Source organism: Varanus komodoensis, unplaced genomic scaffold (assembly GCF_004798865.1).
Source record: "Varanus komodoensis strain SLA01 unplaced genomic scaffold, ASM479886v1 scaffold13_3, whole genome shotgun sequence".
In the NCBI taxonomy this organism is placed as follows: Eukaryota; Metazoa; Chordata; class Lepidosauria; order Squamata; family Varanidae; genus Varanus; species Varanus komodoensis.
Window position 1 is genome coordinate 6,143,865 of NW_025335409.1, and position 13,656 is coordinate 6,157,520.

General features: G+C 37.6%; 1 protein-coding gene across 2 annotated transcripts in view; it reads right to left on the reverse strand.

Annotated features, from left to right (window-relative positions):
* Positions 1-13,656, reverse strand: part of TBC1D22A (TBC1 domain family member 22A) — a 144,464-nt gene that overhangs the window by 109,300 nt on the left and 21,508 nt on the right. For both annotated transcript variants that reach the window (XM_044423413.1, XM_044423414.1), the window contains exon 5: positions 2,635-2,705. In XM_044423413.1, the coding sequence (XP_044279348.1) occupies positions 2,635-2,705 (71 nt within the window). The remainder of the gene's footprint in view (positions 1-2,634; positions 2,706-13,656) is intronic.

The following is a 13,656-nucleotide window of genomic DNA, read 5'->3' on the forward strand; positions in this document are numbered from 1 at the left end:
AGAGAACTCATCCTGTATTGTACATTCACATTGAGGGAAACCTAGCAAAGGGAAGCTTTCAAAGTTAAAACTGCATTTCTGAAAGACCAGATCAAAGGCAAATATTTCCTATGCTCACTGGATCCTTGGAGATGCCACCCATTCTTTCAGTCTTTCACGTGGTTATAAGCAAGGAGACGAACGTTCTTTATGTGAACATGAAAGGGTCAACTGTTCACACTCTTCATCCTTTCATCAGATGTAAGAACCAAAGCAAAGAAATGCATTTTTATAATAGTATTTAATGGAGTTTGTCAGGGCAGGTTATGACACAAGAATGAGGTTCTGGCAAGGAGAGCAAATAGCATGACATCAACATAAAAAGCTGTAAGGAAAAGAAGCTTGCAATCCTTTTATAAAATAAAAACAGAAAGCTTGATTGACTGGATCAAGAGTAGTGTTGTCCCCAAGTATACCTTTGCTCCCTTTCTTGGCAAAATATTTCATGCTTTGTTAGAAAACATGGTTTGCCATTTGACCTGAACCAAAAAAACTGGGATTTAACCGCTCCTTACCAAGCAGGCTAGGACAATCAGGATCAATCCTGGTTAGTAGACAAAGATTACACCAATTTCCTGATTCAGGTATAATCAGAAATGGTCATTTAACAAACTCTGGAAGATTTGCATTGCTGAACAAGAGAGAAATTAAGAAAATAGTGCATTAGCAAAACTCTAATTATCAGACTAAAATCATTTTGCCTGAACTTGGACAGTAACTTGACCAAAGGAGGCAGTCTCCCTTAGCTTGGTTTCTACATTTTATCCAGTACTTTCATACCAGCATCGGAAACAATGAACAAATGTTCCATGCCAATATAAAGAATTGTGATTGGAAGGCTATGACTATGATCTGATATTTAATATACTTTCAACACTTTGTTAGGTTAAATATTGAATTTTAAACTGCATGTCATGTCAAGAGCTTGTATTTTCTATGGGACACAATTAGTTTTATTAGAAAGCAATTTAATTTATAAAACTAAATACAGTTGTCCCAGGGATACTAATATTTTCCTTTAATATTCGTATTTTCTGCTAAAAGATTTAAAGATTAAGGTTTTCTTTCCGACATGTTCAATATTCTGTTTTTTCACGAAACCACGTTTTATTTTTGCAAGTAGTAAATCCCATATTAGCTACAAGTTTGATTATATCATCTTGTGACTACAGAACATATTATATTTATAATTACACTTCAAGTACCCACCTGCACTTTGGGTAAGTCAGATGCTCAGATAAATCAGCAAATATATTTTTACTACATTTATGTCAAACTATTGGCTATCCAGACTACTATTATTTTCTCATTTTAATACTGTTCATTTTTATTGCTGATTTTTAGGACATCATAATTCTCCCTATTGCATGTTAATTACCAACTAAATCTGTAAATCAGGTTTCAAAGTAAATTGCAAAGAGACAGATCCACTACCTTCTAATTTAGGTTTCTGTTCAGATTTTTATTTTATTTTTTTGGCAAACTGAAAAAGTTATACTGTCTAAAACCAAATGTTTGTGGAACAAGGAGCAAAATAACATCACCCTAAATGATAGCTCTTAAGCACATCTCTAAGAGAAATGCACCTTAGGTGTTTGACTCTGCATAGGAAACATTATGGCTTCAAGAAAACAGGGACAAGACAAAATTTTCTAATGTATATAACTTCTGCTATGGTTCCTAAAAACCATCCCAATCTAATCAAAGAAAGAACCTTGCAGTCAATGGGGCATATAGCAGTTCTTCCCAACCAATAGCACAGCTTAAATGGATGGTGTCAAACTCAGTTTGAACTTCAGGATGAAACATCAGCATTTTAAATATATAGTTTTTCCAAACAGTTTTTGCATTCTGCATATTTAATTTTAATTGCACAAGACTACTTATTAAACATTCACTGTTAAGAACTGCATCTGAATTTTGGATTAGAAAGCACTAAGCCCGGAAATTTATCATGACTCATTAGCAAGAAAGAATCTTTTAAACACTGGAAATCAGACCTCTTCAGAAGTGAACACTTCACATTCCCTACAGAGTTATCCTGCTCAAAAAAGAAAAAAGGAAAAAACCCAGAAAGCTGCTTTAAGCCTTTTCTCTGAAAAATTCAACAGTGCTAAACTGATGGATATGTAATTTGGAATGTTAAAAAGCTAACATGAAAATTTGCTGAGGAAGCAACCTCCATGCTCTCAAGCACATACCACAGATACATGCAAATGGGAACACTACAGAACTCTTTAGCCCAAAGCAAAAACACAATCTCAGCTGAACCCCAATATCAAGAAGCACCACATTTTCTCACTGGAAGACATACAGACAATGGAATATATATGTTTTCTGTAAGGAACTAAGTTTCTGTTTAAGACCACAGAGCATACAGGAGTTAGCAGGGAGGAGTAGGGGAAGAGAAATTTAGCACTTGTCATGATTTACTACTCTATTCTTTTATGACAAGCCAAGCTTGAAATTGAGAATAGAACAGCATTCTTTGTGTCACACTGTTTTGAAGTGCTACTGATTAGCTATGACTCAAGTAAAATTATATGTGGCAACAGAAACAACACTATCATCATTGTACAATACTGAAATACTTACTGAAAGAAGTTTCCATGTAATTGGCCGTACTGGTTTTGGAATTCCTGACCAACTCAGCTTCCGTAGTTCTTCTATTCTCCACCAATAAAAAAGAAAGAATAAACTTCAGTGAGAAAATAGCACCAGCATATATTCAGATTAAAGTCATCTGATAGTAACTTTGATTTGTACATTGGAAAGCCTAGTTACACATAACACAAGGTCCTGTGCAGAAAGCATACAAAGACAAAGACAGTGTGGTACAGTGGTTAACAGCATGGGTCTGGGACTCAGGCAATCTGGTTTCTAGTCCCTGCTTAGGCTTGAAGTCAAAACTGGGTGACTTTGGGGCAGTCACAGACTCTCAGCCCAACCTACCTCACAGGGTGTTGTAGAGATAAGCTGGAGAGCAGAAGAATGATGTAAACCACCGTGAGTTCTTTAAAAAAGAAAGCACCTCATGTTGTAGGAATCTGCATCACTGCTTGCAAATATAAAGGTACATCGCAGGTGCTCAGATGTGACATCAGAACTGATATAAAAGAATCTACAAATCAGAAAGTCTGCTTTTCCAGCTTATACTCTTCACTGAGAGCCAGTCCAAGTCCACCTATAGTTCATACATATAGGGACATAAGATGTTGCGTTATAACAAATCTGGATATCTGGGGCTCTGAGTTTTTCCAGCGCTACCTAGGATGGATCCTGAAGTATCTGCTCTTGTACTGAGCTGAGGACCTTCCCTGGCCCTAAATCTCCTTCCACGCCTTCCCTCCAGAGAAAAAAGACTGAGCTGAGCTGTCAGAGACCAGAAGAGACTGACATTAATTATAAATCCATAACCCATCAATCCCTAAAGTACTGCACTTTTGTAGCAACCAGTCTTGACTGAAAGGGAGGACAAAAATTAAAATGTGGTTTGAGAAAACCCAAATGTGGTTTGAGGAAACCCAAACTCATTTATCGCTGCACACCACAACGATCAAGTTATCTTTTATTTTGTGCCACAGAGCTATAGTGCAGCTATAGAGCAGTTTTGATTTTGTGCAGTATGAGGGTGCAGACATTATCATTTTGTAACAATGGTAGCCGTGCTCAAAGTGGCTCTCAACACCAGGGAAATTAACATAATATAGTGACATTTCAAGATAATTCTCTAACAATTACAAGCCAGTATACAATTTAAAGTGTAATATAAACAGGTTAATAAAAGCATCTTATATTCATACCCAGAAAGCAGCAATCTGACAATAATTCCGACAAAAACTGGAGAGAAATACCCTCTTCCCAATAACCCAAATAACAGCCAAAGTATATCATAATTACTAGCTGTGATCCTCTTCCTGCAAAAAGGAACCCCAACTCAGTTTGTGATTTCCCTCCCAGAAACACCAGTGCTCACTCCAGTCAGCGGTATCCCCTCACTCTATGAGCATTTCCAGGATATTGTGCATGCTGACATCAACTGAATTTATCCAGCTAAATCTGGATCTATTTGCATATATAAATTTAAAATACTGACTCCAGCACAACCACCCTTAAACAATTCCTCACAACAAGCTCACTAAGTGCCTTGTGCGACAGGACAATCCTTTCTAACTAGAGCTAGACAGGGTCTCAATCATCCCAATCAGTCAAAAATAAGTCAGAGACCAAGGACTAGCTCTTGAAAAACTTACAAAGAATAGATTCTAAAGGTGTCATAGCAAAGAAGTGTTAACAGTAACTAGGAACTGGGGATTTATCCTTTGGTGACTTTCTTAAAATTGGGGAAGTTCAACCAACTTAAACTTCGATGCAATGTTTGATTTTTCCAATAAATTTATTTTAAAGGGACAACGGCAATATATAATCTGCTTGTCTGGTAGGAAAAGACAAGAGTGCACTATACACTTGGGAAGGGAGGGGAGAGAATACATATTTAGGCTGTCATAGACAGCTGTATATTGAGCCAGTCTAGTTTGATTAATGACTTCATGTGTCTAATGTGAGGGAAAGCTTGCTGCAGTTTAACAAGCCTTATTACTTCTAGATCTATTTCACAGTAGTTTGGGGGGCTTTTTGTCAAAAGGCAGGGCAGAAAAGTTTAAATTAAAAGTCAATCCTATAACCAGTTAGGAAACAAATTTTATATCAAACTATAGATGAATTAAGTATGTATGCAGAGTTAAAACAAAAATACATTCATACATTTTAATTTTTACTGAAATTTAGAAACAAAGAAATCAGAGCAAGTCAGAAGGGGTCTCCCAGGCCATCTAGTCTGACTCTCAGCTCCAGGCAGCTCCCCTCATGACATGCCTACCATGAAGTACCACTAAAGTATAAGCACTAGAAGGTTCAGAGGTCACTGCAGCCAGCACCATGAATCATGTATTAATTTGTCACCTGCAATGAAGACTCAGGTGAATAAACCAAATCATTTTTATAGTACAGTGAATTCTGATTCTCAAAATTGACTTGCAACCACAACACTGTCTGGTTTTACCAATTTGGTGGCCGGGCTGCTAAATACTTCATTCTCATAACATCACATATGACCTGCTTGCACATACTGAAACTGTAATTGTGACAGATACCTGCTATAAAATTTTCTCCCCTAGCCACTACTGATAGGACTACTGTCTTGCACGTCATGTGGCTTAAAGTCATAAAAGTAATCTTTAAAATGTTTTTTTTTTCCTTCTACAAGTTGAAAACAAAACAAAAAATCAAATTTATTACATTTCCCTTTCCCAGAATGTTGCTAATTTTGCAGCTGTTTAGGAGGTGCTGTTCTGGTTATTGCCACTCCCAAGCCACCCACATATACAGAATTTACACTGATGATTGAGATATTAAATTGGAACAAATGGCTAGAAATAACATCACATGTATGTCACATATCTCCCACATCACTTCAGTGAACACAAATTCTTGAGAAGAGAGAAACTTAATGGATTTCAAAGTTACTTTCTGGAGACTTTTAATTTACAAGAGCTACCACAGAAGACTTATGCTTCATTACCTCTCATTATCACAGATTGGATCTATGGTGCCAACAAAAAAATAGCCAGCTAATAAACCAGTTTCACTTTCATGGAAGGATGTTATAAATTTCAGTATCTGTTTCAAGAAATATAAAATCATGTCACCTTTGGAGACAACTTTACTTGGAAAAAGGCTGCACTAGTATCAATGAACTTATGCTCACGAAAGTGAGCAGGTCACATAAATCCATGTGCAACCCACAATTAAATACATGCAACACTCAGCTCATTGTTATTGTCAATTCCCAAGCCTTACAGGGTTCCAACCATAACCAGTGACAGAATACAGTTCACTAGACATTGAAATGCATATACAGCCAATGGCTTCCATATAGTTTGAAGGACTGTAGGAACATAGGAAGCTAATATACCAAGGCAGAGAAAACTGTGGTTTACTTAGCTTTGTACCATGTGCACTGGATGAAAGCAGTTCTTCAGAGTCTCAGACATAAACCCTTTCCAGTCCCACCTCAAGATACAGAAGACTTCCTTTTATCATTTATTTATGCAACCCATATAGTTTGGGCCATTTATTTTGAAGTAGTCGCATATTACCCTAACAAACAGTACTGGAAAACATTTGAAGAACAGGTTCATTCTTTAACATGAACGTATGTTTGATATAATCCTTTTCAGTGTTGTTTCCAGGTTTGCAGTAATTCATCTAGTGAATGTGGAAAAATAAGGCTGAATTGTGTTCTCATATTGTGCTAAAACAGGAATTCACAACTCTTGTTTCTAACCTATCTCCAGAAAACTAAGGAGAATAAAGACAGCAAAAAGAGTTTCATGGAGCACCATTATTTAAATGTTTGGTGTACCACCTTGTAACACCTGGACAAGTGCTTAAGAGATTCTTGTTCTAAAATTTAACATTGATATAATCTTCTTGAGGGTTGTAATGCAGGTTGGGAAACCTCTTACAGATCTCAACTCAAAATTCAGGTTAGTCAATCCTACTGCAGCAAATGAGGTAACTAATGTAAGTTTTTCGGGACATCAGGCTAATTATATCTGATTCCAACCCTTTCAGGAAGCATGTAACCATTAGCTGCAATTTTGAAAAACAATTTTAGCATGCAGTATAGCAAATGGCATATTCCTAACCATGAGACTATCCCAAATATCAATCCAGCTTCACTAATAGGTAGGAAGTTCTACTGAACTTTATGACATGGGGCAGCTAGTTCATACTGTGACACATACTTGTTAGAAATGCAGGATTTGCCCCTGTAATTCAAACTATTAAAGAGGACAACCAGCCAATAGAGCTCAGAGATCTGAATAAAGTCTGCATAATAGGGATGAATATTGTCAGCTTATTTTGCTCACCAAAGAAAAAAAGCTATAAAGCCAAGTCATACTTAAACAATTAGGCAGTGAATCTATTCCACAGCAGGCCATCATGTATTTAAATTAGGTAGAACTTCACCTTTCTGATATGTCATTTGTGCCATCTGCTAGCAACATAGGGCCTCTGTCCTTATTCCTGTAGAACTACACATATTCTGCACCCAGGAAATTTCCTATTGTTCATTATCACAATCCAAAACATGCAGTACAAGGCTGTATCAAAATATAGAATTTCTCTTCATTTTTCAATTCAACAGCTCCACCCAATTCATTAAAAAACACATGTTGGAACAGATTGGCAATATTCAAGATGGCTCTGAATATTAATACATGAATGCACATGGAAACTCAAAGAATTTTTCCACTAAGTCTGGGAATGTGGGAAAAGTCTCAGATAAGGCCAGAAATTCACTTATATATAAGAACAAGTATAGCTCAACATTTTGTTCTCTCATGAGGTTAGTTTTCTTAACAGACCTGTCCCTACAGTCTGGTCTCTGGTTTGCTGGAGGAGAAATAAATCAGAATTCCAGGCTCCCACGTAACACTAGTCAAACTATGGATGGTTTGCTTAGTTGCTTCCACTTGCAGAAATTACAATGCAGCAAGATGCATCTGCACATGCTGCACTCTTGATAAACCATTTTTTAAAAAAAAAACTCAGTTCTTGCATATAAACAAAGCTATTGCTTATCCTTGCCATGTATCTGATGGTAGAGATGTAAAACTTCTGGAAATTCTGAAGCCATGGAAAAAACAGTTTCCATGAGGTTTCAGAAAAAAATTAAAATTGGGGAAAATTTAAAAATAAGCAAGACCTTTTTAAAACACTCTTTATGGATCTAAAATTACTTCTGGGCCTTAGGACAACCTTTCCCAACCTGGAGCCCTCTAGCAGGGAAGACTTTGTGTTCCTAAAATTATATTATGTATACCTCAGTTTGCTCATAAAATTATCATTCTATTTTAATACTTTTGCAGTAAACACAGCTAGTAAGTTTGTAATTATCTCAATAAACTGCACTTTTAAATTTGATGCAAACTGGGTTACTTTATGAGCAAGATATACAAAACATATTTTTGGCTCCTATTTTAGTACCTGACCACAGGTAACATTAGCAAGTAGTCCCTGAAGCCAGAGGCAGCAGGAAAAACTAGAAGCAGAGGAAAACTGGTGTACTGCATCTATTCTTGATCTTTCTATAAAAGTGTTCTTATTAACTGAATTTTAGCAATCAGTTTGCAGGGAGTACAGTCTAGGTAAGAACTTTATCTTAAATTCTAAAAGAACAGTTTTCATAATCCAAAGCTGCTCATTTTTTCAGAAATAAAATTTTTTGAAAAAGATTTTTTCCTCTGATTTTCTATAGATTTTTTCTGCTTCACATTTCTATTTGAGAGACACCTGCTTTTCAAGCTAGTTTGTTGACTTATTTTTCTTTACAGCATTAGTGTATCACTCTAAAATGCTACTATTGTGTTTAAAATGTTGTATGTATTATTTTAAGTAGCTCAAGCAAGGAAAACCTAAGTCCTGTAGCAATTTAAATGCTATCAGATGTATTATGGCATCAGTTGCCACAGATCAGTATTTACTACTGTTTACACTAAATCAGCTGCCACTTTGGACATTCAGGACAAATGCCATTTCAGTTGTTAATATTGAAAAGTCTGGTATTTTAGGTGCCCAAATCTCTTAAGAACCAATTGTTGATCATATTTAGTTCTACATTTTTGATTTTAACAGTGCACTTCCCAAACCCAGCACCGTATCTCTATATATAATGTAGCAGTCATAGGATCCCAAAAACCAGGACAGATACAACAGTGCCACAGTTAAGCTATCTTGCATAGTGGGACAGCTGCTTGCCATGTCTCTTGCTGTTAACTGGGTCAAGTGACTGCCCACTCTTCAATATTTTGCATTACATGCAAGCTAATGCAAGCATAGATTGCCCCATAAAGCCATTGAAACTCTAGTCTGGAATTTTGCAAGCTATTTTTTCAAAGAAATTTAATTCACATTACCACATTTTGAACCAGTATACATATAATTGCAAAACATGTTTAAAGAATGGAAGGGTGATGAAGAGATCAATTTTGCAAATAGTTATGCTATGTTACCTTAGATCAGAAGACACATCCAGTACACAGCACAGCTTGTAAAATCAAGAAGGCTTTAAGCCCACTGTACTTTGCAGCCAAACAAAAATCAGATGAACTTACTAGCAACCATTTTCCATCAATTGTCCTATTTCTCTGATGTATTCTCACTATGCAGAGATCTAAAAGAGAAGTCTATTTCCAGACAGAGAACCAACAAGATTTTTAAAATTCCAGTACTGCCAAAACCACAGTTTTACTGCAAGTGATTGCTGTGTTTTCCAACTGAATATTTACAGAATATTTACTACAACATTCTCCTTGTATAATTTCTTGTAAATAAGCCACCATACCTGATTTTTAGAACACAGATAGCAGAGTCCTAGCCTGGGACCACAGTGACTAGACACAGTCACTTCTGTAACTGGAAGAGCTTGGGAAGTTGCTAAAGCAGGATAATCCTTTCAACTCTTAAGGATATGCTAAATATTACAAGCACAGGGACATAAAGTCAACATTTAGAAATATCAATGTAAGAAAAATGTTTTGCAGCTACAAACACTCAATACAAAATTCCGTAAGAGGTAGATGCTACAGCAACCACCATCAAACACAAGGACAGATGGCTTTCACAGAATTTCCAGCCAGTGATACGTAGCACGGGTGGGTCAGCCAAGTACTGCAGAAAATTATGAATGAGCCTCTCACTCCCACTTTCGCCCTCTCTTGTCTATTACCAAAAGAGGCTAAGAGCTTCCATCTCACCAGAAGCTGTGTTGGCAGCAGCTTGTATTACCATTCATGCCACAGTCTCATCTGTTCCTCCTCTACCCTGCTTCTCTTGGCTGGTGAGGCAGGGAGAGGATAGAGAGCATGGCCTTACAGGCTCAGCTCAGTGGGTAGCCTTCTTCTTGGCTCTGACTGTCCTGAATGAGAAGAGGCAGAGGGGAAAGAGAGATACCAGCAAGTCCAGTATGGTGGGTTGGCAAAGTAGGAAGGCAGAAAGTTCTTTCACTCACCCTAGTAGTGTCAGCATGCATCTGGTTTGTCCCCACTGCTATGCTGACATATCGATGGTAAAAAAGTGGGAGCTATAAGTGGGGCTATCACTGGCTACTAGCCCTGCTAGCTACATGCCACCTCCTTTACCAAAAGCAGCATGCCTGCATACATGAGTTGCCCAGGAGCTTGGGCAGATGGAGTAAAGCTGGTAAAGCTGTGTAAGCCAGCTTTGTGTAAAGCTGGTTTGCCACAACGTGAACAGAGTGCATGACTGAATGGACCATCGGTCTGATCCAGCATGGCTTTTCTTATGTAATCCACAGGAAGCTGCCTTAGAGAGTCAGACCATCAGTCCCTCCAGAACAGAATTGTTCAATACTTTTTCCAACCCTCCCTGCAGATCCTAGAAGTTAGAATATTTATATCTCACCTTTTCTTTCAGATGCGAAGCATGTGGTCTACCAAAGAGCTATAGTCTTTCTCTTGACAGTTTGGCCTCATGAACCTATTCCAGGTATTATAATGTTTAGCCCTCTTTTCACCCAAATATAACATCTGATAAATAGGATTTGTACAAACCACATTTCAAAAATTACTGGCATGATATGGAAGCTGAATGTATAGGTTGCATTTGTTTAGAATGGCCCTTGGCAACTTTGTTCATGTTAGCTTGCTTTGTTCATTTCAGTTCATTCTGTTTCCCATTCTTTTTTGTGTACTTGTTCATGTTAAGAAAATAAAAATTTGAAAAAATATCACTGGAATGATATGATCACAATGGCCAGTTCCCATTAACAGTATCACTGAATCAGTTGACATATCCATACCATTTTCAAAGGCAACCCCAAACAATGCAGTTCAAAACACTGAAAAAAGAATCTGTTAAATACTGACTTATTTATGCTTTGTGAAAATAAAAACTGTTTTGTCTGAGAGAAACAGTTGATTCACGTCCAATGTTAAAAGAACACTTTCAAAAGGTCTAATTACATACACTACTCTCTCAATATCATTGATTTCGCAGCCAATGTTCTACAGGATTTAATTAGGGAAAGGTTAATGCTGTATGGTGTCATGGACCCTCTTTTTTTCTCTGCCCCTGGCTAGAAGAGTAAGTGTCTATAGGTTGAGACAGAAGTTTTGATTTGTTTGCTTGTTGCTTTGTTTTTAGGGAACAAGAGATGCAAACAGCTATCTTAATACAGGTCAACATATTGAAAATGTAAAGATGACATTTTCAAGAAAACACTGATTGTTTATTGATAAGCAATTTAAATTCCAATTTTAAAAAACAAACACCAACCAGTGCCATGAATATGCCACAGCGGAAAGCTTTATTTATAATATTTTAATGCCAAAGCTTTCTAGGGATTCACAACAATTAGAGTAATTAAATATAAGATGATCAAATTCAAGAAAACACTTTAAAATTACAGTATAAACATAACAACAATCAAACATAAACTAACAGCAGTGTGAACATTTAAAATACAGTACCAGATTTTTTTAAAATGTCTGAGAAAAACTAATAAACTAAGTACTTGGGAAAATAAAGACTTTCATCTAGCACTGAAAAATGTTCAAAATAGGTGCCACATTGAAGCCTCTTGAAGAAGTTCATTCCATGACCAGGCTACCTCAACAAGAAATGCCTTCTTCTGGGTAGCTACCCCATTGCTTCCATTCACACAGGCTCTCAAATAATGACCACTGAAGATGATCTTATCTGGGTAACCTAGGCACAAGCCATTCAGGGATTTCAATGTTAAGGCCAGCACTTGAATTGGGCCCAGAAATGCATTGGCAGCCAGTACAGATGAGAAAGTATTGGCATAACATTCCATTTTCCACCAACAATCTCACTGTCTTATTTTGGATCAGCTGACATTTCCAGACCATTTTCAAAGGCAACCCCATGTATAAGAAACCATAGCAATCCAGAAAAAGTTATTAGAAGATGGGGAACTATAACTTGACTATTTCTGCCCAGATAAGGACAAAATTGACCCCAGCATTAACTTCTGGAATCAGGCAGCCAAGTGGGAGCAGAATCACTGCAATGCAGTATCTCTAACTCACAGCCAGATAGCCTATCTAAAAAGATCCCCACAGTCAATGGGATTAAAAAACCACTAGAGGTCCAAGAGAATAATCAGGATTGCATTCCCATGACCCTTTACCACCAAGGATTAACTCACATGGTCACCAAGACAGTTTCCACTCCAGGTCAGAAGTTGGTGCTGGGGTCAGAAGCCAGAATTTTGATAATCACTTTCATTCAAGAATGCTTGGAGTTAGCCAGTAACCACCTGCTGAAGCACTTTGCCCAGGAAGGGGATATTCACAACCAGTCTATAGTTGTTAACATTTCTGGTCCAAGTTAGGCTTTTCCATGAATGCCTCTTCTACAGTGGCCAGTGACACTCCCCCTGCTCAAGGAGGAGTCAACAATTTTTTGGACCCAGCTCAACAAATAATAAACATGACAGGTAAAAGGTTGCCAACTCCTTCTTGAGCAAGAACACAGGTAGTCAAATGACCAAGTACCTTGTCTACATCCTCAAGCTGCAACCAAAACTGGTACAATAAAACTTAGTACTTCAACTAATAGAAGTGCATTAACTATGGCATGCAAGTTGTGATGAATGCAAGGGACTTTACCTTCAAAGTACTGTGTAAACTCATCACAATGTGTCATCAAGGTTTCTACCATCTCTCTCCCTTGCTCAGATTGCAAAAAGCCATAAACCTCTCAGAAAGTGTCCACTGCATGAAACTGAGAAGATGCAATGCTGATGGAAAGGAATTCCCTTTTTGCCACACTGTAGGCTCAAATAATGAACTCTAACCTGTGTTTGGTCTCACTCAGCATGAATCTCCCACCAAATGTATTCTAAGCATCTTTCCTCTTGCCTCATTGTCCTTGACCCAGTTATATACCAAGGCCCACCTCCAGGCTCTGCTCCAAGGAAGAGAGCTGAAAGCTATTGCATTAAATGTCCTAGACATCTCTGTATTTCAAAATGACAATGGCTTCAATGGGCTACCAACCCTAAAAGTAGGGAATCCCCCAAAGCCCTCTAGAATCCATTAGTCTCTGCAGGTGGAAAATTTTAATAGGTCTCCCAACCTTGTGAAGGGGAAAGGCTGCTGTGAGTCCATATGTCAAGAAGAGATCCAACCATGAGAAGGCGATAGATATTAATTCTCCCACATACAATCACCATTTTCCTGTTCAGTTGGGGAAACAAAATCAAGCTAGTGTCTCCCTATGGTACTGGGCTATTCATGATTGCCATGACAGACATGAAGTCCTGAACTGCTCCAAAACTAATTTTTTCAATATGGAAGCTGAACTTTCCCAGTGCTACCTTCCTAGCAGTCTTCAACTCCAAGCCAAAGACCAACAGCTCAGACAGGGGGATTGATGGGTAGTATAGAAGGTGATATACTAGCAAAATTTTTAATCTGTCTCAGGTTCCCAACATGAGATACAAATACTAAAGACTGGCACTCAAATGGGCAGGAAGCTTCAGGGGAAAGACAGAATTCTGCA